Source organism: Oryctolagus cuniculus, chromosome 3 (assembly GCF_051225735.1).
Source record: "Oryctolagus cuniculus isolate XC-2025 breed Fujian yellow rabbit chromosome 3, ASM5122573v1, whole genome shotgun sequence".
Classification (NCBI taxonomy): Eukaryota; Metazoa; Chordata; class Mammalia; order Lagomorpha; family Leporidae; genus Oryctolagus; species Oryctolagus cuniculus.
In genome coordinates, this window is record NC_142869.1 from 163,981,268 (window position 1) to 164,006,860 (window position 25,593).

At 43.3% G+C, this 25,593-nt stretch overlaps 1 protein-coding gene across 2 annotated transcripts in view; it reads left to right on the top strand.

The window, feature by feature from the left end:
* SND1 (staphylococcal nuclease and tudor domain containing 1) overlaps window positions 1–25,593 on the top strand; it is a 407,933-nt gene that overhangs the window by 36,750 nt on the left and 345,590 nt on the right. For both annotated transcript variants that reach the window (XM_002712078.6, XM_089328543.1), the window contains exons 3-9: window positions 2,599–2,719; window positions 7,335–7,413; window positions 10,184–10,344; window positions 11,105–11,196; window positions 12,495–12,653; window positions 15,323–15,429; window positions 17,893–17,983. In XM_002712078.6, coding sequence (XP_002712124.1) covers window positions 2,599–2,719; window positions 7,335–7,413; window positions 10,184–10,344; window positions 11,105–11,196; window positions 12,495–12,653; window positions 15,323–15,429; window positions 17,893–17,983 — 810 coding nt within the window. The remainder of the gene's footprint in view (window positions 1–2,598; window positions 2,720–7,334; window positions 7,414–10,183; window positions 10,345–11,104; window positions 11,197–12,494; window positions 12,654–15,322; window positions 15,430–17,892; window positions 17,984–25,593) is intronic.

The window sequence follows — 25,593 nt, forward strand, 5'->3', positions numbered from 1 at the left end:
ATGATCAGGACTAAATCTTTTTTTTTTTTTTAAATATTTATTTATTTGAAAGGTAGAGTTACAAAGAGGCAGAGAAAGAGAGAAAGAGAGGAAGAGAGGTCTTCCATCTGTTGATTCACTCCCCAGATGGCCACAGTGGCTGAGGCTACGCTGATCCGAAGCCAGGAGCTTCTTCCGAGTCTCCCACACAGGTGCAGGGGCCCAAGGACTTGGACCATCTTCTACTGCTTTCCCAGGCCATAGCAGAGAGCTGGATCGGAAATGGAGCAGCTGGGACTCAAACCAGCGCCCATTTGGGATGCAAGTACTGCAGGCAGCAACACACACAGTGCCAGCCCCAGGACTAAACCTTAAACATCATTATGGTCTTGTATGTTTTTGGAATACATGGATCACTAAAGTAATAAAAATGTGGGAGGCTATGTTAATTGGTTCAGCACTGCTTCTCTCATGTTGCTGATAATTGAGGGTTTTTTTTTTTTTTTTTTTTTCCCAAAAAGGCAGACAGATCAATCGTCTGTCTGCTATCTCACTACTTAAATGCCTGCAACAGCCTGGGCTAGGGAAGGCCAAAGCCATGAGCCAGAAACTCCATCAGGGCTCCCATGTGAGTCAAGAACTCAAGGACATGGACCCAGCATCCACTGCCTTCCCAGGTGCTTTAGCTGGGCACTGGATTGCAAGTGGAGTAGCTGGGACTCCAAGCAGCGCCCTGGTATGGGACACCTGCATTGCAAGCTGAGGCTCGGCCCACTGTGCCACAGCGCCCTCTCCGATAATTGAGATAGCTTATCATCAGATTTTTTGGTGATTGATATCATTTTATTTTTAAGAAGTGGGCCAGAAGTAAGAATAAGGTATAACAATAAGGTGAATAACTCCTTTGTGTTGATGCTTGGAGGAGAGAGTTATCAAGTGAGCATGGGTGTGTTTTGGGTCTTTGGGAGCCTTTACTTACTTATCAGTACTTCCTGTAACTACTCATGATTGGTGTTAGGAATACCAGCCTAGGGACCGCAGTTGTGGCATAGCCAGTAAAGCCACTGCTTGCGATTCCTGCAGTGCCGGCATCCCATATGGGCCCCAGTTCGAGTCCCGGCTGCTCTGCTTCTGATCCAGCTCTCTGCCAATGTGCTTGGGAAAGCAACAGAAGGTGGCCCAAGTGCTTGGATCCTTGTACCTATGTGGGAGACCTGGAAGAAGCTCCTGGCTCCTGTCTTTGGATCAGCCCAGCTGTGCTTGTTGCAGCCTTTTAAGAGGGGGAACTCGTGGATGGAAGATCTCTCTGTCTCTCTCCCAGTCTCCCTGTAACTTTGCCTTTCAAATAAATAAATAAATAAATATTAAAGGAAAAAAAAAAAGAATACCAGCCTAGCGGGTTGGTGAACTTGCTACTTTGTGACTTTCTGGGAAGTCAGGGATATTTTTCTTGTTGTTGGGTGACCCCATAGGATAATTTTCATGGACTGAAAAAGGTTAGCAAAAGCTTTTCTTTCATGCTTCTGATTTACTGTTTTGACTTCACTATGTGTAGCCCTAGTTCAAACCTTCAAGAGATTCTAATAGTCCAGGTAAGCTTATTCTTTTGTAAAAGGCATCAACTCATATCCTTGCATTCTTCTTTTTGGCACATGAGCTTCTATTGAGCGTATGTTTCTAGGAATTCTTACCCCTTCCATTGCTGTTCCAAGGAAATTTGGGTACTAAGCTGGCTTCAGACTATAAATTCAGGTGGCACTGTGATAGGGCTTCAGGGCACAAGTTCTGTCCATACCATCCTAGGGAGTGGTGTGTGGGGACGTGTGACTCCTTCCTTGTGCCTGTGCCTGGAATTGGTGTTCAGAGGGAAGAATCCTTTGTCAGTGTGATCTCTTCTCAGGGGCCGTAACTGCTGCCTTCTGTAAGATTCTGGGACTAATGAGGACTTCTGACCAGAGCAGAAGTAGGAGACATTGTGGGGGATGTTGTCTCGCCTCTGTAGCTGTGCTGTAAAAAGGTGGCAGCAGTGACATAACGAAGGCTGGGGATTCATTCAATAATAGCACTAAAACCTGTTCTAATGCGTTTCACTTGTTCAAGCTAGCTTAACAGTCAGTGAAAGTAAACTGGCAAGTGGCAAACAGTTGGAGGTGATAGTTACTACTGATGACTTCCCTCTGCCTGGGTGGGTTCCTGGAGCCTGCACTTCCTATTTCAGTGGGTGGGTTGATATATAGAAAGCATTTAGAGCAGTGGCTGGCACATGCTAAGTACTATATAAACATGTTGGCAAATATTATTCACCAAGTAAGCTGAAACTCAGATTAGACAGTGATGGAGATAAGTGCTACTTCCAGAGTCAGGGAAACCCTGGGGCCTATTTTTTAGAGCTTGTGCTAGTTAAATTAGGTGATAGGCCCTCCTTTTTGTTTTTAATAAGCCCTTGAAGTATGCAGTTTGTGTTGTGTCTGTCGCTTTTATATTCTCCTTAGGGCCTAGCACAGGACCAGGACCTGGTAGGTACCCAACCTTTACTGAAGGCGTGAAGTTGCTTGCATGCTGATTGGGGTTGGGAGGCAGGCAGTTCTCACGTGGCACATTTGGCTTTTTGTCTTTCAGCCCTGGGCTTTCCCTGCTCGAGAGTTTCTGCGGAAGAAGCTGATTGGCAAGGAAGTCTGTTTCACGATAGAAAACAAGACTCAACAGGGGCGAGAGTATGGCCTGATCTACCTTGGAAAAGGTGAGCACCAAGGAAGGGAGGACCCGTTTCTCTTTGAGTCTGAAGTTCCTCCTAAGATCGTGTTCCTGTGGTGGGATGCCAGGGTGGGTTGTGGTTGAGGTACCTTGGAATAGCTGGCCGTCCATGAAACTGGAAGTGCTCTGGATGCTGTGCGCACGGCACAAGGGTGCCTAGGAATGCCCCCACAATTCCTGTGCCTTGCTTACTTGTGTGCTGCTTCCTGGGCTCGGTGTCGTCTGTGTAGTGCAGTGTAGCATCCTGCTTGTGTTTAGGCCGTCATCAGGTGGAACTCAGTGGTTCTGTGTTTCTAGGTCAGAGTGCTAATCGAATTCTTATAGATTTCCTATTACATCTTCTCGTTCCTTTATTTGTCTTGTTGCTTTTCTTCTCTTCCTGGGGACTCTTTAAGGAAGATTTGTTTAGGACCCGTGGTTTTGTTCTGGCCCCACGTTTTATATTAGAATGAAAGGAACATTGACTTTGGCATAGTGTAGATGTTGGTTAAAATTCTAAGTATTCCTATTGTACTTTTACTTAATTCTTTATCTCTGTGAAGCCTAGTTGCTTCATTTTTGAGTTACTGACAGTTTCAAAAGATAGTATATATAAAGCACCCAGCTCTGCCGTAGACTCTGTGCTTGATAAGTATGTGTGTGTGCACGCACACCTAGACATACCTGTTGTTTAGCTGGCCACAAGCTCATGAGATATTAAAGTGTTGGGGTCTTTGGCTTAAGTGGTGGAGAGAGTAGGATTGGGGGATGAAGCTTGAACAGATAGAAAGCACTGAAAGAAATGGTAGCCTATCTCCAGAACACATTTCAGAAGAACATAAACAGTTATTTTCATTTGGAGTAATTTGGGTGCAGATATTTTCTGAAAATTCCCAGGATTTTTTTCTTTTTATTTCTCTTCTGTGCTCCACTCCACTCTTCTCATCTCTCCACTCTATTATTGTCTCCTGTTTCCTCTTCTTACTTCTCTTCCCTTTAATTTTATTTTTTTTTTAAGATTTTTTTTATTTATTTGAAACTCAGAGTTACAGAGGGAACGGTAGAGACAGAGGGGTCTTCCATCTGCTGGTTCACTCCCCAAGGCTAAGCCAGGCCAAAGCCAGGAGCTAGAAGCTTCTTCCAGGTCTCCCACATGAGTGGCAGGGGCCCAAGGACTTGGGCCATCTTCCCCTACTTTCCCAGGCCATAGCAGGAAAATGGATCACAGTGGAGTGGTGAGGACTTGAACCAGCATCCGTATGGGATGCCGGCAGGCATAAGCAAGCATCACAAAAGCAGGGCTTTACCAACCATGCCACAGTGCCAGCCGCTCCCTTCCTCTTGTCAGTTTAATTTTGTTTAAACCCTTCCCGATATCTCATGCTGCTGGGCTATTTTGGATAATCTGTTTGACTTGAGTGATTGGTCAGTGGTAGAGGTAAGCAAGCAAGGTAGAAAACAAGGCTAATAATGTCCTGTTAAGACTGATTTTAGGGGCCGGCGCTGAGGCGTAGCGGGTGAGCCTCCGCCTGTGGTGCTGGCATCCCATATGGGTGCCAGTTCGAGACCTGGCTGTTCCACTTCTGATCCAGCTCTCTGTAGTCAAGGAGGGCAGTGGAGGATGGCCCAGGTCCTCGGGCCCCTGTACCCTCGTGGGAGACCCGGAGGAGGCTCCTGACCCCTGGCTTCGGGTTGGTGCAGCTCTGGCTGTTTTGGCCAGTTGGGGAGTGAACCAGCAGGTGGAGGACCTCTCTCTCTGCCTCTCCTTCTCTCTCTGTGTAACTCTGACTTCCAAATGAATAAATAAAATCTTTAAAAAAAAAAAAAAGATTGATTTTAATGGTAGGTCTTAGAAAATTGAGCTAAGGTATCCTGTCCAGCCAATTTCTTACTTGGTGGAGAACAGCCTTTTTTTGGACATTTTAGCAAATGGCTAGCTGTTTCTTGATGGAATGGGGAATTATTGGAATCATATAGAATTTTCTTTCAGAATGGGAGAGAATAAGTAAATTTGCCTCTTAACACTTCTAATAATATTGGCATCCTTCAAAAAGTTTGTGAAACATGGAATTAAAAATAAGATTATTTTTATGCAAAGGATCATAGAACCTACCACCTAGGTTTTTCATAATACCCATTTTCCATGAACTTTCTGAGTACCCCTCATATAGTAGGAAATAAACCTGTAAGTATTATTATCGAGTGGAACCAGTTACTGTATTGTCTAAAAAATCAAGTTACTAAAGCATTTCATTATCTAAAACATTTCAATTCTATAAGCACTGGTTAATCTTCTGTTCCTCTCAAAACATAATTGCAGAGTGCAGATGATTACTGGTATAGATATTTCTGTGAAGAGACCACCTCTTAAGAGTTCATTTTATTTTCAGTCAGAATAACCAACTTGTTGATAAGAGAGGCTGACATTTTAAATTATCCTTAAAGATGTTTTTAAGATGTCTGTTGCTTAAACTGACTGAAATTACAAGCCTAAGTATAATTTAATCTGGTAACATTAATGTGTAGAATAAAACCTGCCATATAGTCTGATCAGTAAGTACCTACTGAAGGAATGCTTGGGGGCTGGCACTGTGTCGCAGAGGGTTAAACTGGTGCCCCCAGTTCTGTTATCCCATAGGTTTGAGTCCTGGCTGCTCCTACTTCCACTCCAGCTCCCTGCTAATGTACCTGGGCAAAGCAGCAGAAGATGGCCCAAGTGCTTGGGCCCCTGTACCCACATGGAACACTTGGTTGAAGCTCCTTAAAGCTCCTGGCTGAATGTTTTCACTTAAAGTATCTTAATGTGTTTTTTTTTTTTTTTTTTTTTTTGAGGGAGGGGTAAGAGGAGGATATTGATTGAATTTTTTAATTGTTATTTTATGTAACCAACTCTTAACGCCAATTCAAAGGAAGATAGTGGCTTAGCTAATTAGTATTTATATACTTATTCTATTTCACTGCTACTCTTTATGATTGGGGAATGGTGGAAATTATGTTCCATCTTCGGGGTTTTTCAGACTTACTTGCTCTACATATCCTCAAATTATGGCTTGGTCAAACTCACAGTTCCATAAGTAATAATTGTAATGAGAACTTTGGCCTGCAGATTGCTTGTTCAATAAATATCCTCTACTACATTTTGTTGCCTCCTTGGATGGTTCAGCCTAGGGGAATGTGTTTTTCTCCTTTCTGAAGGAGCATTCAGAACTCAGTTTTTAGAATTGAGCCATTTCAGAGTCCTCCGTGCCAGGAAAACTTTGGGAGCTGTTTGGCTGGCTGTTGGTGGTCTGGTTTTTGTTGCCACTGACCAGTGAACCCGGGCTTCCTTCTTCTCACTCCCTGACCTCTTGACACCTCATTGCTCATCTTGTCCCTTGGTTTTGAGGCCTCCCTTTTGATGTTCCACTCCTTGGATTTCTATTGGTATGAGGGTAACAGTGTCATATTTACTAACGTGAGTCTGTGGCTGGCCTCAGCAGTAACTTCAAGGTGAAGTGATCCCTACACAGCCTCAGAATCTGAGTGTTCTTTGCAGAAGTATCATTCCCTCCTAATTTGCCCCCATGGAAATGGCCTGTGTTAACGGCCAGGCAGTGGGGTCGGGCTTGGGGGTGGCCTACCATGCTACTGCTCGCAGAAGTCAGCGTGCAGTGTACTGAATATAAATCTTAGAGAATTTATTCTGTGTTGACATTACCTGTCAGCTAGACTGCTGTGCTTCAGTTTATCTAGGAGCTTGTTCTCTGCCATATTAAAGATTTTTATGCGGTGATTTCCCTCATAGATGTCTTCCTTTATCGTTTGGGCTGACAAGCAAAGATTTAAGAGAATACACTGAGCCAAAAAGGTTTTTCGATAGCATGGGAATGCAATTAATGATTCAAGTGCCTGCAGAGAAGCTAATCAGGGTGGGGTTTTATGTTTACATTCATTTTTCTTGTTTGTCTGGATGGCTGCTGTGTGAGAGATTAGAAATCCAGACACTGGCCTCTTGGTGTCTCTGAGTGCAGGATGCAGCCTTTGTCCTGGTGGCCTTGTGGAGCGGAACCTAGGGCATTGTGGAGAGGAGGGTGGACTTTGTGGTGTAATATGTGATAGTCCTAAATGAGTGTGTCTACCTGGTTAAACAGGGCGAGATCAGACTTTTGCTAATTCTTTGCCATGTGCTTGATACTATGGATGGTGATTTACACACATTATTCTTTCATTCTCACAAGAATGAGTCAGGCAAGTGCTCTCTCTTCTCTACAAGTGAGTATGTTAGGCCATGGAGAGATCTTGTCTAAATCGTTCAGCACCAGAATTTGTGTTCAGCCTCAGGCCTCGCTCCTTCGGTAACTGCTTTGTGATGTCCTGTGCTGCTCGCTTCTTGTGTTGGCCATCCTTGTCAGTCTCCCTTGGTTCCTGAGATTGCCTTTGGCCTGAGAGAATTACAGAGTCCCGAGAAGGAGACTGATGGACATACAGGTCCTAGAGACTGGATAGTGAGGGGAAGGGGTTCTCCGACAAGTGTCCATGCTATCTATATTGCCACCTCTGGCATTATTCTTCTTCTTGAAGAGCCAGGTGTGAAAGTGCTTCCCTTTGGGCTTGATTGCGTGGAATTCCCTCTTTATCCTCAGATACCAACGGGGAAAACATCGCGGAGTCGCTGGTTGCAGATGGCTTGGCCGCCCGCAGAGAAGGCGTGAGAGCTAACACGTGAGTATTGGTTACGCTTCTGGGCTGCTGACATCCTTGAGGTGTTGGGAAAGTTGGGCAGCCAACTGGATTGACTTGGCCACATTTTCATTCCTGCCCTTTGATGTGAAACTCCTGAGACATTCTTGCCTAGATACGGATTATTATGAGCCAGCAGGTCATTCACTATTCATGAATGGTGTTTGGCAAGTGTCAGCTACTCCTTCCAAAGTATGCTTGCGACAAGGGAGTTGTACTTTGTATTATCCCAAAAGTCAACAGGTCTTAGACTATAGAGATTGGATTCCAGTGTGTTTCTCTATCCAGTCAGGTAGCCCCAGATTTTTTATTTTAAATATTTATTTATTTATTTGAGAGGCAGAGACAGAGAGAGAGAGAGAGATCTTCCATCAGCTGGTTCACTCCCCAGATGGCTGCAACGGCCAGAGCTGGGCCAATCCAAAGCCAGGAGCCAGGAGCTTTATCCAGGTCTCCCACGCGGCTGCAGGGGCCCAAGTACTTGGGCCATCTTATGCTGCTTTTCCAGGCCATTAGCAGGGAGCTGGATTGGAAGTAGAGCAACCAGGACTTGAACCTTCGTCCATATGGGATGCTGGTGCCGCAGGTGGAGACAACCTACTGCACCACAGCACCAGCCACAAGCCTCTGATATTTATTGAACACTCACTGTGTGCCAGATGGTGTTCCAGGCACTGAGGATATAGCAGTGCAGTAAACTAATAAAGAGATGTACAGTATTACTGGGTCAAGCTAGGGTGTGCTGAAAACTAAGGCAGAGCAATTACGTAGAACACAAAACAAATGCTGCTGCTAAGAATCTGTGGAAATCCACAAGGCCTCGATTATTCTACTTTGAGGATCAGGGTGACTGTTTTGGTCTGTGAATATGTGCATATTTAATTAGCAGGTTAAAATGTGTTTGTTTAGCTAGTGCAATGTGTACTTGTTGGGAAAGAGTATTAGAGTATTAGGTACATAAGATGTATCACACATGTGTTGTGCTCAAGTTTGTTAGTCCTGGATCTCAGGAGAATAGCTTGCCCTAACAGTTTCGTCTCTAGAAAGTGATAAGCTGTGTTAGTAATTTGGAGCTTGTGAACGTGCCATTTAAGTCATTAAGTCCTCATTATGTTATTTAACTGTCATAGCAAAGGCTTTAGATAAATATTTGCATGAAGTACACCAATGATGGGGATGTGCAGAGGCAATAAAAAAACATATATCACCTGCTTTTTTTCTGCTGTCACAGAATGTGGGGCTAGGACATTCACTATTAACTTCCTGTATACTTTCTGACTGCAGCAGGTAGCTGCCAGCTGCTATAACTAGGGTATGTGTGGTTTTGTTGAAGGAAGATGATCGTTTTAGGTAGTCCCTTTGGAAGCACATTAACGTCCTACCTGCTGTGATTACCATTGAGGTGCTTTTTGGGAATAGTTTGCAAGCAGATTGAATAATAAAACAATCCCACTCCAATACCCTGTGTACTATCTCAACTAGATATCTCCCCTGGACTACCAGTCCCTCTTTCTCCCAAGCTTCCTTGACTTATGTCAGTTTTTGCATTTTGTGTCTAAAGTTCTTAAGTTATATTTTTGCATCTAATTCTAGTTGTGAATTTGGATTCCTAAGGATGGGCTTGGCTTTGGGGCAGGGGAGGGAGGACAGGGACCGATCAAGATGAGAGGGGAAGTAGCCATGGCTGGCTGCAGCTGTTAGAGATTGTACAACACAAGGGTCTTGCAGTTAGGTCACTGCTCCCTTTAGCTCAGATACAAGAGAATAGAGCTATTTCTAGCCCTTAAAATATAAAGCTTGCTCTGGTTTATGGCTTTTTTAGTATGTGGTTTCCTGTCTGAAGGAAGAGGCTTCCATTTTCAAATTGCTTGAGCTTAACCGGCCTTTTTTGTACTGAACATCAAAGTAATTTGGGGGTGACATTACCTACTACCATAGCAGCATTCATTCTGCATTCCCCAGCCTTGTTTAATAGAATGAGAGAGTAAGGGGACATACAGTCTACCATGCCTCCACACTGTACCCAGTTGAGCTGTGCCTGGATTCTAATTTATGAATCTGAAGTGGTTAAATGAAACGGTAACCCCTGGGGTGGCTCCCCTGTGAGCCATTAAGCTTGTTCTCTTTAATCACTGATGGTGGAAGTACCTAGACCTGTGCTTTTTAGATCTTCTCATTTAATGCTCCTACAGCTTACTCTGCTGGTTGAAGGAGTAAGTCTGGAAGTCAGAAATTGTATGCATGGTGATTGGTTGTAGCCCTGAGTCTTAGCCATGGATCTGTCGTGAAAGTTTTTGTCTCTTCATGGGGAGATAATGCTGAAGAAATCAAGTGTCCAAAGGCCCACGATGTGGCACAGTGGACAGTGCCACGAGTGGGACTCTTGCGTATCCCATACCAGAGTGCTGGTTCTTCCTATCTAGGGTAGCCACCCCACTTTTGATCGAGCTCCCTGCTAACACACCTGGGAAAGTAGCAGAAGATGGCGCAAGTACTTAGGTCTCTTCCACCCACATGGGAGATGCAGATGGAATTTCTAGCTCCTGGCTTCACCCTGGCCCAGCCCCAGCCATTGAAGCCATTTAAGGAGTGAACTAGCTGGTGCAAGATCTCTCTCTTTATCTCTCTTTCCCTCATTGTCTCTCGCTGTGATTCTGTCTTTCAAGTAAACAAATCAGTCTTAAAAAAACATGAGACTCATATTACTATTTGTGAACACACTAACCACACGTGGGTATTTTCCATGTCCTAGTCCAGAGCAGAACCGGCTTGCAGAATGTGAGGAACAAGCCAAGGCGGCTAAGAAAGGCATGTGGAGCGAGGGGAGCGGCGCCCACACCATCCGAGACCTCAAGTACACCATTGAGAACCCCAGGCACTTTGTGGACTCACACCATCAGAAGCCTGTCAACGGTGAGCCTGGCAGCCAACACAGCTGTGACTCAGGGCGATTTCTGTGTGTTCTCTTTGCTTCCAAAGGTCCATCAGACCTAGTGGACCTTGCTTTCTGTTTGTTTGTTTTGGTTTAGTTTTTGACCCATTTAATGTCCTGGGGGAAATGAAATAAAATGAAGTAAAACACCGATGTGCTCCTTCGGAAGGATGTTTGGATTCAGCTCATATCAGTTCCATCAGGTGCCCTTTGCAGAGGCTGCTCCTTTGGTGCTGCATTGCGTGAAGTTCCTGGTAACTTTGCACACTGGGGAGCTTGTCTTTTCTGAAAGAAGGGAGTTAGAGGTAGAAAGCTGTATTCTGTGTACATCTACGTATATGTGTATACACATGTATACATGTGTTCTGTATACAGTTGTCACCCCAGAGGACTTACATAGTAAACTATAACCGTCACCAATCCTGAGTTCCTGCCTACTCTTGCTAGGCGCCTGGCATGCAGATAAGCCTCCTAGATTAGGAATCAGAGCTTTGAAGTGAATGGTGCCCCAGCGGGTGCCCAGGTCAGAGGAGCAGGTCTGGTTTGTGTTGGCCAGAAGTTGTTTATGCAGGAAGCTGTTCTGTGGGCACTTGTGGCATGCCAGTGTGTCCCCATTTCCCCAAGCAAGTCTTTCTCAGGGTTTTTGGGGAGAGGAAGTGTGTTGAATGAAGCTTCACTGGGCATCGTTCATCCCTGGTTGGACTTTTGCTAATGATTTACCTTGTTTCTTCTGTCACCCAGCTATCATCGAGCACGTGCGGGATGGCAGCGTGGTGAGGGCCCTGCTCCTCCCAGATTACTACCTGGTTACGGTCATGCTGTCGGGGATCAAGGTCAGACTACACACTGGGCTGTGCGCTGGGTACAGGATTTGTGCAAGTGATCAGTGGTTGCTGGCTTCTGCCTGGGGACATCAGATCTACTGTTTCTTCCTATTGTGGGCTGCTAAAATTGACCAGAGAGCTTTATAATTTTTTAATTTAAATTTTTTATTTGAGAGGCAGAATTACAGACAGAGGGGGAGAGAGAGAGAGAGAGATCCTCCATCTGTTGGTTCACTCCCCAAATGGCCACAATGGTCAGAGCTGGGCCAATCCGAAGCCAGGATCCAGGAGCTTCTGGGTCTCCCACATGGGTGCAGGGGCCCAAAAGCTTGAACCATCTTCTACTGCTTTCCCAGGCCATAGCAGGGAGCTGGATCGGAAGAGGAGCAGCTGGGATTAGAACTGGTGCCCATATGGGATGCCGGCGCCATAGGCGGAGGATTAACCTATTGCGCCGCAATGCCTGCCGCTATACTTATTTTTATTTAACTTTGCCGTGGGACAGTTCTAATTGGGTCAATTGTTTTGGTTTTTTGTTTCTGTTTTTAAAGTGTTCTTGGTCTGTTTGGAATGGACTGTACTCTGTCTCCCTAGAAAAAGAGATGAGCTCAGAATATGCTTTATATTAATGTAAAAACAAAACAAAACCTCGATTTTTATTTTAAACATTTATTTATTTGAAAGACAGAGTTACAGACAGACAGAGGCAGAGAGAGAGAGAGAGAGTGTGTGTGTGTGAGAACTTCCATATGTTGGTTCACTCCTCAAATGGCTGCAACAGCCAGAGCTGAGCCAAACTGGAGCCAGGAGCTTCTTCCGGGTCTCCCCTATAGGTGCAGAGGCCCAAAGACTTGAGCCATCTTGTACTGCTTCCCCAGGCTATCAGCAGAGAGCTGTATTGGAAGTGAAGCAGCTGGGACCCGGAACTTGCATCCGTAAGGGATGCTGGCCCTGCAGGTGATGGCTTTACCCACTATGCCACAGTGCCAGCCCCAGAAACTTGAGTTTTTAAAAATCAGGGATAAATCCAGGTACCAGAAGATCGATTCTTGGTAATGAGGCATTTCCTACTGTAATCAATTCATTTTCCTCACAATAAGGTGAATTTTATTTGTCTTTACCAGGAAGTCTGAGCTGATGGTTTCAGTTTTACCAGTGCTTTTTAGTAAAGGTTAGAAGCTTTGATTCCAGAACTTTGCGTGCCTAGCTTTGTGGTGGTTGTACATTTTGGAAGGCTCAGTGTTGGTGAGAGTATACCCAGCTCTCCCGTTCAGAGCCTGGCAGTCACCTACCTTATTTTGCTTTAGTGCCCAACGTTTCGGCGGGAAGCGGATGGCAGTGAGACGCCGGAGCCCTTTGCTGCAGAAGCCAAATTTTTCACCGAGTCACGACTGCTTCAGAGAGATGTTCAGATCATTCTGGAAAGCTGCCACAACCAGAACATTCTGGGCACCATCCTCCATCCGGTGAGTGTGCCTGCGCTGAGGCATCGGAGACGTTTGGGACGTGAAGACCTGTCGTGGCTTCTCTCCCTTCTCTTTGTATTTAGCGTCTGATTAGATGGCATTTTCTAGAAGATATCATAACCGGACAAAGCATTGCAACTTCTCACCTTTAGGACATTGGCCATAAATGGTATTGGGCTCATGAGGGAAGAAGAACTTAGTTTTCCAAGTGTTAGGTCTTAGATGTTGCCAGTAAGAAAGCCTGGGGTTGTTGCGTCCATTGAAAGTGGAACAGAAACCTGTAGAAGGGGATTGGTGAGGTTTGTATGTCTAAAAGTCAGCAAACTTGAATATTGGGTGACTAGTAATGAAGAATTTTTTTAAAGATTTAGTTATTTACTTGAAAAGGCATACTTTACAGAGGGGGGGGTGAAAGCAGAGAGAGAGAGAGCGAGCGAGCGAGCTCTTCCATCTACGGGTCCACTCCCCAAATGGCTGCAACAGCCAGGAGCAAGGAGCTTCTTTCTGGTCTTGGCCCAGGGACTTGGGCCATCTTCTGCTGCTTTCCCAGGTGCATCAGCAGGGAGCTAGATTGGAAGTGGAGCAGCTGGATCTCCAACTGGAGCCATTATAAGATGCTGGAATTAGAGCTGGTTGCTTTATCTGCTGTGCAACAATGCTGGCCCCCAAAGGTTTATTTTAAAGATTTATTTATTTATTTGAAGAGGCAGGGTTGCAGAGGGAGAGACAAAAAGATCTTCCATCTGCTGATTGACTCCCCAGATGGCCACAGCAGCCCAGACTGGGGCTGGGACAGGCTGAAGCCAGGAGCCAGGAGCCAGGAGCTTCTTCCTATGTGGGTGCCGGGTACCAAGCGCCAGGTCATTAGCAGAGAGCTGGCTTGAAAGTGGAATAGCTGCAAGTTGAACCAGTGCCTGTATTGGGATGCTGGCATTGCAGGTAGTGGCTTAACCCACTATGCTACAATTCTGGCCCCATAACAAAACTTCTCTATGGAAAAATTACTTAGTATATTTCGCGCCTTAACTAGTCAAGTCCTAAGTCTGATTTTAGTAAGGAATTGATTTCTTATGTTCTGACTGATGGGCTTTTTGCCCTATTGTACACTTAGCATTAAACTTAGACCTGAGATAACGTTGTGTTGTAGCCCCTTAGTTCAAATGGATTTCCATTACTGCAGCCTGTGTCAATACAGAGTTAAACTACTGTTACTTATTCAGCTGGATAATTCTTCCATGCTGGCAGTTGTGCAGGGCTGGGAGGCGTGATTTGGAATGTGCCAAGGTCATGTCTGTTTCTTAAGAGTGCTGACTGTCTGGCCATGCCCTGCCAGATGGCTCTGTGTCACAGTAGAATATGAATTGTCATTCATTGGGCAAAATGTAGCTCATGTTATTCCATACTCAGCTTTCCACTCATGAAAAGGCGAGGAAGTGCTGATTTAGGGAAGGGAAGAATAAGGTGTAATCTCTACTGAAGATTAACATCCTCCTGTGTCCACAGGAAGAGCTATTGAAATGTCAGTTCCATTTAATACCCCTAACATTTATGCCAGTTCTAAGAAGCAAGAGGTACTGTGCTGGGTGTTGTGGGGACAGGAATTCTAGACTGTTGTGAGACCTCTCGTCACTGCATTGGTTTCTTTTTTTTTTTTTTTTCTCAGATATATTTTATTTATTTGAAAGACAAAGTTAGAGAGAGGGAAAGAGAAATCCGTCTTTCACTTGCTGGTTTACTCTCCAAATGGGCACAATGGCCAAGACTGTGCCAAGCCAAAGCCAGGAGCCAGGGGCTTCATCTGGGTCTCCCATGTGGGTGCAGGGGCCCAAGAGCTTGGGCCATCTTCCACTGATTTCCCAGGTAAATTAGCAGGGAGCTGGAAGAGGAGAATCTGGGACTCTTTAACTGGTGCCCTTATGGGATGCCGGCATGGCAGGCTGTGGCTTAACCTGTTATGCCACAGTGCTGGCCCCTGTGGTGGTTTCTCAATGACAGAAAGTTCATTTGCAAAAAATGAACAGCTTTGTGGTATAGCTGGGTCAGCTACCACTTAATGATGCCTGTATCCTGTATTGGAGCATCCATTTGAGTCCCAGCTGCTCCACTTAGATCCAGCTCCCTGCTAATGTGCCTGGGACAGCAATGGAAGATGGCCTCAGCACCCATGTGGTAGATCTGGAAGAAGCACCTGGCTTCGGCCTGGCCCAGCTCTAGCTGTTGCTGACTCCAGGCCTGGCTGATGTATGCTCTAGGGAATGAACCAGTGAATAGAAGACCTCTCTCTCTCTCTGCCTTTTAGGGAGAGGGACATCTGTCTGCTGGTTCATTCCCCAAATGGCCACATGGGTTGGGGCTGGGCCGTGCCAAAACCAGGAGCCTAGAATTCCATCTGGGTCTCCCACGTGGGTGGCAGAGGCCTAAATACTTGGGCCTTCTCCTACTACTTTCCCAGGTTCATTGGCAGGGAGCTGGGTCAAAAGTGGAGCAGCAAACCTGGTGCAGCACAACACTGGCCCCTCTGTCTTCCTTTTGAAATAAAAATGTTTTAAAAACAAAAAATGAACTGCCTAGCAGATGGCAGCTGTGTGCATTGTGTGAGTCTAGAAATATGGTTGTCCTGCAAAGAGAATCTCACCTGTGCCTGTCGGCTCCTGTGCCTTGGTTTTCAGAACGGGAACATCACGGAGCTCCTCCTGAAGGAAGGGTTTGCCCGTTGTGTGGATTGGTCGATTGCAGTCTACACTCGCGGTGCGGAGAAGCTGAGGGCCGCCGAGAGGTAAGGGCAGCCAGGAGCTTCCAGCAGAGGAGCTTGTGGAGGGAAGGAAATCGTGGCGATCGCGATCAGCTCTCACCCAGCCGAGTCAGCGTCTGTTTTATGTCAGTGAAGGAACATGGAAATTGCAAACGAAGCTAGGGTGTCACAGGAGCAGTGACTTAGTCTTTAGGCTTAGTCTGATTCAGTGACGGATAGTAAGGGCGTACATTTGCATTAAGATGTTATTCATTCATTGATTTCTTTAGCATGTATTTGAAATTTCTATTTGGAAGTCATGGAGCGAACCCCCCATTCACCAATTTACTGCCCAGTGCTTGAAGCGCTATGCCATCCTGAAGCCAGGAGCCAGGAACCCAGTCTGGATCTCCCACATGGGTGACAGGAACCAGTGACGGGGGCCAGCGTCATTTACTGCTGGGGTCTGCAGCAGCTGGAGTTGTGGGCGGAGCTGGGACTCAAGCCCTGGCACTCACAGATACAGATGTCCTAAGCAAGCCAGGCACCTGCCTTGATGGGCCTTTTCAGCTTTTTTGCTTGAGAATTATTTCAGGAAGACAAGGTTGCCCATGCACTAGTCTTAAACAGGCAGACTGGAGCAGGGATATTAAGGATAGAGCCTATAGATGCTAAGCCAGCACCATTGAATATTTTGGGGAAACCTGACGCCCTACTGCTGACCCAGAACAAAGTATCCTTTCCTCCCAGAGATTTTGTGCCATCTCTGTCAATCTTACACACAGGTAGGGAATCGTGGTCAGTCCTGCAATGATGAGTATTTCTTTTGACCAATTTCAGATTTACTCTATTTTTGACTTTCTGCATTTATAACTCTAGGTGCCATGTTTTTGGCTTGGTAATTTATGCAAAGAGATGTCAAAACAAAGTAATTTCCAGAAAAGTGAACGTGAAAATTCCAAAGATCAGGGGCTATTTCAAGCATTAAGGTCAAGTGTTTTTAGATGTTGGTGAACTTCTTCCCTTGGTGGGGTGTGTGGAAGACTTAATAGAGTAGGCAGGAGAGTGGAGGAATGGAAACCGTGCAGACCGTCTACTCTCTACTCTCAATTCAAGGCTTGCCCTGTGGCTTGCTTCAGTCTTGACAATTGTCTTCACTTTGCCATTGAGACAGACAGCTAAGTGAAAAACAGCAAGGTAGATTGAATAATTACTGTTTGTTCCTTCTCTTGGGACTTCCACATCCTTGTGTCCCTGTAAGCAGAAGCACTCACGAGTTTTTGCAGAAGTGCATTTTAGTCTGGGCCATTAGTTTTGGAATGATTGACGTGTCTTTCCCCCTCACCCTGATTGTCTAAATTTTTTAAGATGATTTTAAACTAGAAAGAAACAGTGCTCATATTCCTCTTATTTTTGATTATTCTGTGGTTTTCAGGTTTTTTTTTTTTTTTTTAATTTAAGTTCAGGAAATCCTGTTGGGTTTCTTAATATTCTAAATTTATTTTCGTTGAAACTATTTTTCTGCATTCTTTAAAAGTTCCTGCCTCTCTCTGAGGAAAGTAAGTACAATCAAGATGTTATCTCTGTGTTTTATAACATCTGTAGCGATTTTATCCATTCTTTGGAGAGTGCCTATTATTAAAAAAGGCTTAGATCAGGGAATACAAATCACATCTCAGTAATACATGATGACTTGCCTGCTGTTTTGCATGCTATATTTGAGCCACTTGCATTCTTGCTAAAATTGCATCCTCTGTTGAAGTGTTCCGTGAATTGTATGACTACAACATCTTGCTTTGTTTTTACTCATTTTGGTGCTTCTATAAAAAAAAAGGTACAATACTGTTTTTAGAAACAATAACTCTTCTGCACACACATCTACTTATTTCTCACTGTTTTCAAACAGCTGCTTGTTTACTTGTTAATCTATGCACATATTCCACATAGTATTCTTCATCTGATATAGAAAATATCTATTTGTCTTAGTGCTTTAAAATACATTTCTGGAAACATGGTTTATTAATTCTTAGCCAATGAGCTTCTAAAAGGATTTAGTGCGTTTTCCCATTATTCTTTAGATGCTGTTCTTGTTTGTAGGATTTGGTAGCTGATAACAGTCTCGTAATTGAAATGGAAATTGCACAGGCCTAGGCTTTTTAAAAAATGTTGTATATGTGCGTGTGTTCTTATTTGGTCTTTTCTTCCAAAGAGAACATTTGTTCTGTTTGGGTCAGCTTAAATTTGTTAATAGTGATTCAGATGATACTGGATAAATCAAAGAACTAGTTATCAAATTTAGCTTGTGCTGTTTGGGCTCAAAGTATACCTATCAGCCACAGGTTTATATCTGCATCTTGGATATTTCCACTTACTGTCATCTTCTGTTCTGGGTTTTCCTCTTGCTGTGCTGTAGGGTCAGGTGGGGTTGTGGACACACTGCTTCCCTGGTGGTGGCGACATCAGGTGGAGTGGACGTGGTCTGATCTCGCATCCTTGCTTTGTTGCCAGGTTTGCCAAGGAGCGCAGGCTGAGAATATGGAGAGACTACGTAGCTCCCACTGCTAATTTGGACCAAAAGGACAAGCAGTTTGTTGCCAAGGTAAGTCATTCTGTGCTTTGAAATGGAGAGCAGACATTGATTGGTGAGTGAAAATGCAATGACTTGAATCATTAGAAATGCTGCAGCTCTTGAAAATTTCACAGCAAAGTGTGTGTGTGTGTGTGTGTGTGTGTGTGTGGCTTGTCGGGGCTCTTAAAAATTCTTTGGGAACTTTAAAAATTTCTCACTGCAAATTGCCTTAACTTCATTGGAAGTTCATGAGTTAGAGTAGTTGACGTTGCCAGTTTATAATCTCATTTTATCGGGTTTGTCTGCTACTCAAATGACATCCTGTGGTGTTTCTTCTGTCCAAGTATGTGTGACCTCAGATTTCTTCTTTCTGTTTTGGAACTCGTGTGTGTGTGTGTGTGTGTGTGTGTCCCTGTCCTGCCTCGGGATACTTCTCTTCCACTGATGGTGTGTTGGGATGGGTTTTGTTGATAGGAACTGAACTTTTTAAATCCCTTGATTATATCAAGCAGTGCTATAAAAATGGTTTTTGTAGTTGTAGGTTTTGGTATCTTGAATGACAAACCTGTTCTCTGTTTCTTCCCAATTTATTTTTCCTTTTGTTCAGAGATGCTAGAACTTTTGTCTTTATGAGCTAATATCCGTTTAATATTCATCCATATTCCTGGACTGAGAGGGTGGCTGTGTTCTTCTCCATTAACCCCGCATTTAGGAAGGGAAGCCACAAGGTGGCGCCGTAAACCTGAAAAACCTGGATACTCTTGAATATTAGCAAAGTCTCTGAGGAATTCGCTGGATTTCTTCACTGTTTTTAATGATGTCGAAAGTAATAGGTCATGGGTGATCAAGTGGCCTCCTCTCCTCTGTAGGTGTGTCAGAGTAGCCGTGGGAATAGCCATAGTCACCCGTTTTCGTGGGAGTCCTCTCGTAGCGGGGTGCTCCCTGTGTATCTTCCCCTTTTGGATGCAGACCAGAATGGACATCTGGTTCCTTTTTGCTACGCAGGATACTAGTGTGGAAGCCCCTACATGGGGCTTCTCTATGTCACTCTACATATGTGACGCTCCCGTAATTGTGCTCATGTTCCTGTAACCTGTTCTGTGCTGCAAGGCTGTAGTTACACAATCAGAGGATGATTGTTTACTGACCATGGGAGTCAGGTCTTCAGTTTTCCCACCAACACTTTGAAGTTCTGTGACTTTATGTGGATTAGGCTTGGGAAGGTCCCAATACCTATCCTTATCCACTATCAGCCCCTTCTCAGTTGCAGTTGACGTTGTAGAAAAACCTAGAAGACTTTTGCTGACTGGGGACTAAGACATTGCAGAAGAGAGAGATTCAGAGGTTTAGTGATTGAGCCCATAGCTTTTGCATTTATCTTAAATATGACTTATTGGTAATTAGAAAAGAGAAACTTGGCTGTAGGATTTCTTCCATTTTTAAGATGACAACATCCTGATCTGTTTGTTTTGTAAATAATGTTAATATTTTTATCATTACAATAAAGTTATATTCATTACAATGCCAGAATACATTGCCCCAGAAAGCAACTAAATTAGGGTTCTGAGGAATAACTAATCGGTTGTAGAGCCTTAAACACCCAAATCTAGGTAATATGAATATAGCGTTGCTTAATAGAGAGTAAAATTTATTTGTAAGTAGGGGATCTTCAAACTTTTGTGTTTTTATAAGAGAAAAGTGTGAAGGAGATGAGTAAATACACCCAAATTACATGAAACTCTGATGCAGCTTTTTTTTTTTTCCTTACAAAAATCCAAAGTTGATTATATTCTCTGTCTCAACTTCTGTGAATTATGGTTGATGGGTCAAATCTGGCCCAGCAACTGTTTTTGTGTGGTCTGGAAGATTTTCATTGGGAAAAAAATGGATTTTGTATTGAATAAAATACTTGGCATGATATTTATATAAAATGGAATTTCAGTGTCATGCATAAATGGGAACAAAGCCATGTGTGGTTGTTTACATACTGTCTGTGGCAGTTTTCATGGTACAGTGGCAGAGCTGAGGAGTTATGACAGAGTTGTTGAAAACTGAGTTTTAGCATGCAAAGAATTATCGCCTTCAGGCTTATACCAGAGTTATAGCCTACAGAGCCTAATATATCTGCTCTCTGGCCTTTTACATAAAAGTTTGATGATCCCTGGTCTGTACCAGCCCTAATTACTCAGAGTGCCTTGACATGATGTGGGAGCCCGAGACAGAATACAAATCAAGGCATCGCTTCCTGCATCAACAAAGGCTTGCTGCGTAAGTGTCACCAGTGTTTTGGTGATGGACGTAGTGATGTTCAGGTGCATGTTCCTTATCTCTTTGCAGACTGGCAGCCACTTTAGAAGTACTGCTCTGCACTCTTTTGTGTATAATTTTTTAGTTTTAAGTTTGTGTTTTTAATACAAAACAAATTTAAAGTTACTACAGGTTTATTAAGAAATGTACTAGTTCCATTCCCTCGCCCTTGTGGCATCTCTTTAAGGTCTTAGCTGATTCATTCATTTACCTGAATAAAAGGTTTACATTGCTGTTGCTTCATGTTTTAATTGTATTTATAACCCCTTTCCTTCATAGCATGAAAGATAAGAATTTGGTTTTCTCACTTAAACACACATACTCACATGCCACGTACATGTACCTTCCCTCAATCCTCCAGCAAAGCTATATCATAAGTCAACTAAATTAATCATTCTTCTTGTGGCACTTATCACCACAGTGGTATTGCATATTAATACTGTTTTTCATTTCCTGCACAAGTGTTTGCTTTTACTGGTGCTAGTAATTTTAAAAATTCATATTTCTTTTGTATGTAGTTATTATTAATTCAACTTTCTGACTCTCCTTCCAAGACTTTCAATGTGCTAATTTAACCTTTAATAATACTTTCCTGGAGACTGGACTGATTCTTCCTTTTTGCCTTTTAGAGTGCTGGCACCTTTGGATTTCATCACTATTGTCTTGGGAAGTTTCTTTGCCTTAACGCTTGGGTTGGAACAATACTTTCTGCAGCTCATGACTTCTGTTTTGTGATTTACGATGCATTCTATAACTTCATGGCAGAATGATGCTTGGGAAGTATATTTCTGAGCCCTTTCATATCCATTTTCTACTTATACTTGAGTGATAGTTTAGCAGGGTATAGAATCACTGATTTAGAAGTTTTTTTCCATTAAAGTTGTTAAGGTATTGCTTGGTTTTCATTTAGCTATTACAGTGTTTTCTAACTTACTTTTTTTTTTTAAAGGTTTTATGCCATTCTATTGTTTCATTTTAACATGAGGTTCTTTCTGTAAAGTTTTAGCTAATTCTTTTTGATCCAAGAATTTTGATTTCACAGTGATGTGCTTTGTTTATACATATGTGAACATATTATGTGCCAATGTTTAGCCCTTTATTTCTGGGACTTTTATTTTTTAGATTTCTTTATATTTATCCTTTAGCCTTTTTTGGGGGTAGTATTTTATATATGATACTGTTTCCATTTCTAGTAGCTTTTCTTTCCTCTAAATGTTTCTATTTCATATATATGAACATTTTCTAAATTATGATTTTATAGTTTATTTGAAAGAGAGACAGTGCTCCCATTTGCTGGTTCACTTCTTAAATGCCCCGAACAGCCAGGGCATGGCCAGGCTGAAGCCAGGAGCCTGGAGCTCCATCTGGATCTCCCACAAGTGGTGGCAAGACCCAACCACTTGGGACATCATCCACTGTGTTCCAAGGTATACCTTGGCAGGAAGCTGAGGAGTGGACCCAGGACCAAAACCCTGGCACTAGGATGTGGAGTGCAGGCTTTTCGAGTGGCATCTTAACACCATGCCAAATACTTGCCCGTCTAATGCCACCTTCAGACGTGAATATCATGTTTCGGTTTGTGGAGTAATAAATTTTCCTAGTTTTAGAGGTTTCTTTTCTCTTCATATTCACTCCCTTGTTGAGTTGGTTCTCTAGTTTTCATTTGAGAGGCTTTCCTCAGGTATTTGGCGTTCATGGTTGGTATTAGATCAGTGATCCTATGGGTGGCATTTAGGGTGTACATCTAGAAATCTAGGTGATTCCTGTAGAGATTTAAACCTGATCTTAATTTTTGGTCCCTTTTTCATTCTTACTTTCCATGCCTGATTCGACAGTTGGACACATTTGGCTAATTTGGCTGGAGTGAAAGGGGATTCTGGGGTATAAATAAGACTGGCTGTTGTCTTTTCTCACCACTGGCTCAGGTGTTAGGTTTTGTGCATCTGTGGTTTCAGTTAGTACTCATCCATATGCTTTCTAGCTTCCAGAGTTTTCTTGCAGTCTTATTCTCTCCTCTCATTTTTGTTCTTTTGAACCTATGTAGATAGCTGTATAGTAAGTTAGATATACCCCTTTGTTTTTATCCAGAAATGCTCACTTGTAATTGGTGCACCTGACTCCATTGTAAGGCTGTACCATATTCCTATAGTTAATAATTACTTACAAATTGAATTTTCATGTAAAATGGCAGTTACTTCCTTAATCATGATTTGCAACATATTTGCCAAATAATCTCTTCAGAAATGTTAGCAAGTGTCTATCTCATTTTCAGATATGTTGCATAAACTGCAGTTGGCCAATTTTTTCCTAAAGGACAACAGAGCCAGTATTTTAGCCTTTGCAGGCCATATGGTCTCTTTGAAGCAGGCTAGATGATCATTGGGCCATAGTTCGTCAGCCTCTGTTCTAGAACTCAGAATATCAAGCATTAAATTAGAAAGGAAAATGCGTCTGCCTTATTTTTATACCTTAGAACCCAACTGAAGTCCTGGAGTTGGTTTTTACCTGATTTATTAAAATGTCTGTCAGTGCCAAACAAAATTTTTAAAGAGCCCTACTCGAGTTCTGTGTTGCCTGGTTCCTGCAAGTCATCGCTGAATAGTTCTCCTGTGGGGTTCTTGTGGTTGTTAAGGCCCTAAATAGTGATTCTCATTTCAACGGTTCCTGTTTGCTAAGCAAGTAATTTATAGGGCACAGCAAAAGCACCTGAGAAGCCTGCACCTGTAACCTGTGACCTCTTGAAGTGAATGCTTCTAGGGTCACATAGTTGATTTCTGGAACTGATGCAAAGCTGTGTATCAGAGTGTTAGCATAGAAGCTTGCTCTGAGAAATTTGAAACTCAACAAAATATTCTCTTGATACATTTGGTCTTCTGAGAGCCTGATTTCCATCATCTGCTTAAGCAGTTTTCCTTCCTAGGGAATGAAACACAAGGGAGGGTGCTCCCTGTCTCTCCAGGTTAGCACAGAAGCATGTTCACTTCACAGCGATTAGCTGAGCCTGCCCGAGACTTTTGTGCCTGTCGTGGCCTGCCAGTTCCCTGCCCGCCTTCCCTGTGGCGTTTTAGCTGATCTGTGCTGTTTGTAGCCATATGGTCCCCTGAGCACGTGGCTTGGCATCCTTGTCTCTGCTGCTGGAATCTTGGGCGTTGCAGATTTCACAGACCTGAATAACATGGCTGGGGGAGGCGGGGTGGAGGAAAAGCCCGTTCTCACAAGGTGTCTTCTTACTGCCCTGAGTAGGTCAGGAGCTCTGTTTCCTCTGTGCCCAGATAACGCTTAAATAAGGAGGGAACTGAACCAGGTGCATTTAAAAGATGTGAAAGAACTGGAAATGGCTCCTGCCTCCAAGAAGCTTACTCTCTGAGCCTATGTCTGGGAGCCCTACGTAGTCAACTGGCACCAGTGGCTAGTTTTGCAGATCGGGCTATAAGCTATCCATGGATGCAGTGGACTTTAAAATGTATTTGGTTTTGCCCTTATTATTTTTGTTTTTTCATTTTTTTGAAAGGCAGAAAGAAGTAGAGATCTCTTCCATCTCTAGTTCACCCCCAAATATCTGCAATAGCTGGAGCTGGGCCAGGCTGAAGCTAGGAGCCCAGAATTCAATACAGTTCTCCCATGTAGACCCAAGTACTTGAGCCAAAACCCCTTTTTCACCCTCCCCCCCCACTCCACCCGAGTATGTATTAGCAGGAAGCTGGATTGGAAGCAGAGGCAGAACTCAAATCCAGGGACTCTAATGTTGTGTCAAATATCTGCTCATTTGTTTTTAGTGAGATTATTTGGCAACACATGATTTTAAAGGTTTATTTACTTATTTATATGAAAGTCACAGTGACTGGAGGAGTGACAGGGGATACTGGGAGAGGAAGGAAGAGATCTTCTGTCTATTGGTTCACTTCCCAAAACAGGGAGGGAAAACGTGGTGGGAGGGAGGGAGAAGGGAAGGGGAAGAGGGAGAAACAGAAACTATCATTTGCTAGTTCACTCCCCAGATGCAATAGCCTGGGCTGTGCCAGGTAGAAGCCAGGAGCCGGGAACTCTATCCTGGTATCTCACATGGATGGCAGGGAGCCAAATACTTGGGCCATTTTCTACTGCTTTCCCAGGCATAGTAGTAGGATGTTGGATTAGAAACTGTGTAGCTGGAACTTGAACCTGCACACTGATCAGGGTTACTGGCATCACAGGTGGCAGCTTAATCCCCTGTACCACAATGCCAGCCCAGGAGTTTATAATCTTCAAGTTTTCATAACCTAATGTGTTTTTTTCTGTTGTTGTTTGTGGCGTTTGTGTCATACCTAGCATCATTTGTTAATCTAATGTTGTAAAGCTTTTGTGCTGTGTTTTCTTTGAATAGCTTTAGAAATATTTAAATCATGGACCTCTTTTTATACAGGTAAGGGTCAGGCTTCGTTCTTTTGCATGTGGTTATCCAGATTGCCCTGCGCTTATGTTATAAAGGTTATCCTTTCCCCACTGCAGCCCTGTTGAATACTTTGATCATAAATGCACGGTTTTATTTCTGGATTCTGTTCCTTTGGTACCAGAGTACTTCTGTCTGTATGCTTATGCCATGTTGTTTTTATTACCACAGCTCTGAAAGAAGTTTTGAAATCAAGATGCATGAATCTTCTACAGAACTCTGTTCTTTTTCTGAATTGTTTTGGCTATTGGGGGGTTCCTTGTGATTCCATACAAATTTTAGGACTGGTGCCTCAATTTTTGCAAAAATCATCTTTAATATTATGTTAGGGGTTGCATTAAATCTATAAATCACTTTGGATAATATTTGCACCTTGATAGTGTCTTCTAATACATGCTCATGAAATTTGTTTGCATTTATTTGTATCTTTAAATTCTTTCAGCACTGATTCTTGGGTGTTGACTTTGTATCCTGCTGTGCTGTGAATTTATTAGTTGCAACCTTTTTTTTTTTTTCAAATCATTAGGGTTTTATATATATTTCTTCCTTTCCGTTTTAGATGTCTTTTATTTATTTTGCTTGCCTATTTGCTCTGGGTTGGACTTCCATTACACTGTTGAATGGAAATGGGTTTGTTAGATGATTTTGAATCAAGTGTAATTCTTAATATTTTTGTCATTATGTAGACTTCTGTGGTATATTCCTATTTTGTTGTGTGGCGAGAACCTACAAACACCAGCTAATTCCTTGACTTGTTGGTGTCTTTTAGTTGAAAAGGAAGCTCTGGGGGTGATGTGGCAAGGGTGGTCTATGCTGCTACGAAGAGAAATCCACATTTGGTTTGCAGCTTATGTTAGCAAACTGCTTTGCTGATAAGAAAACAAGCAAATGATTCTGTTAGAAA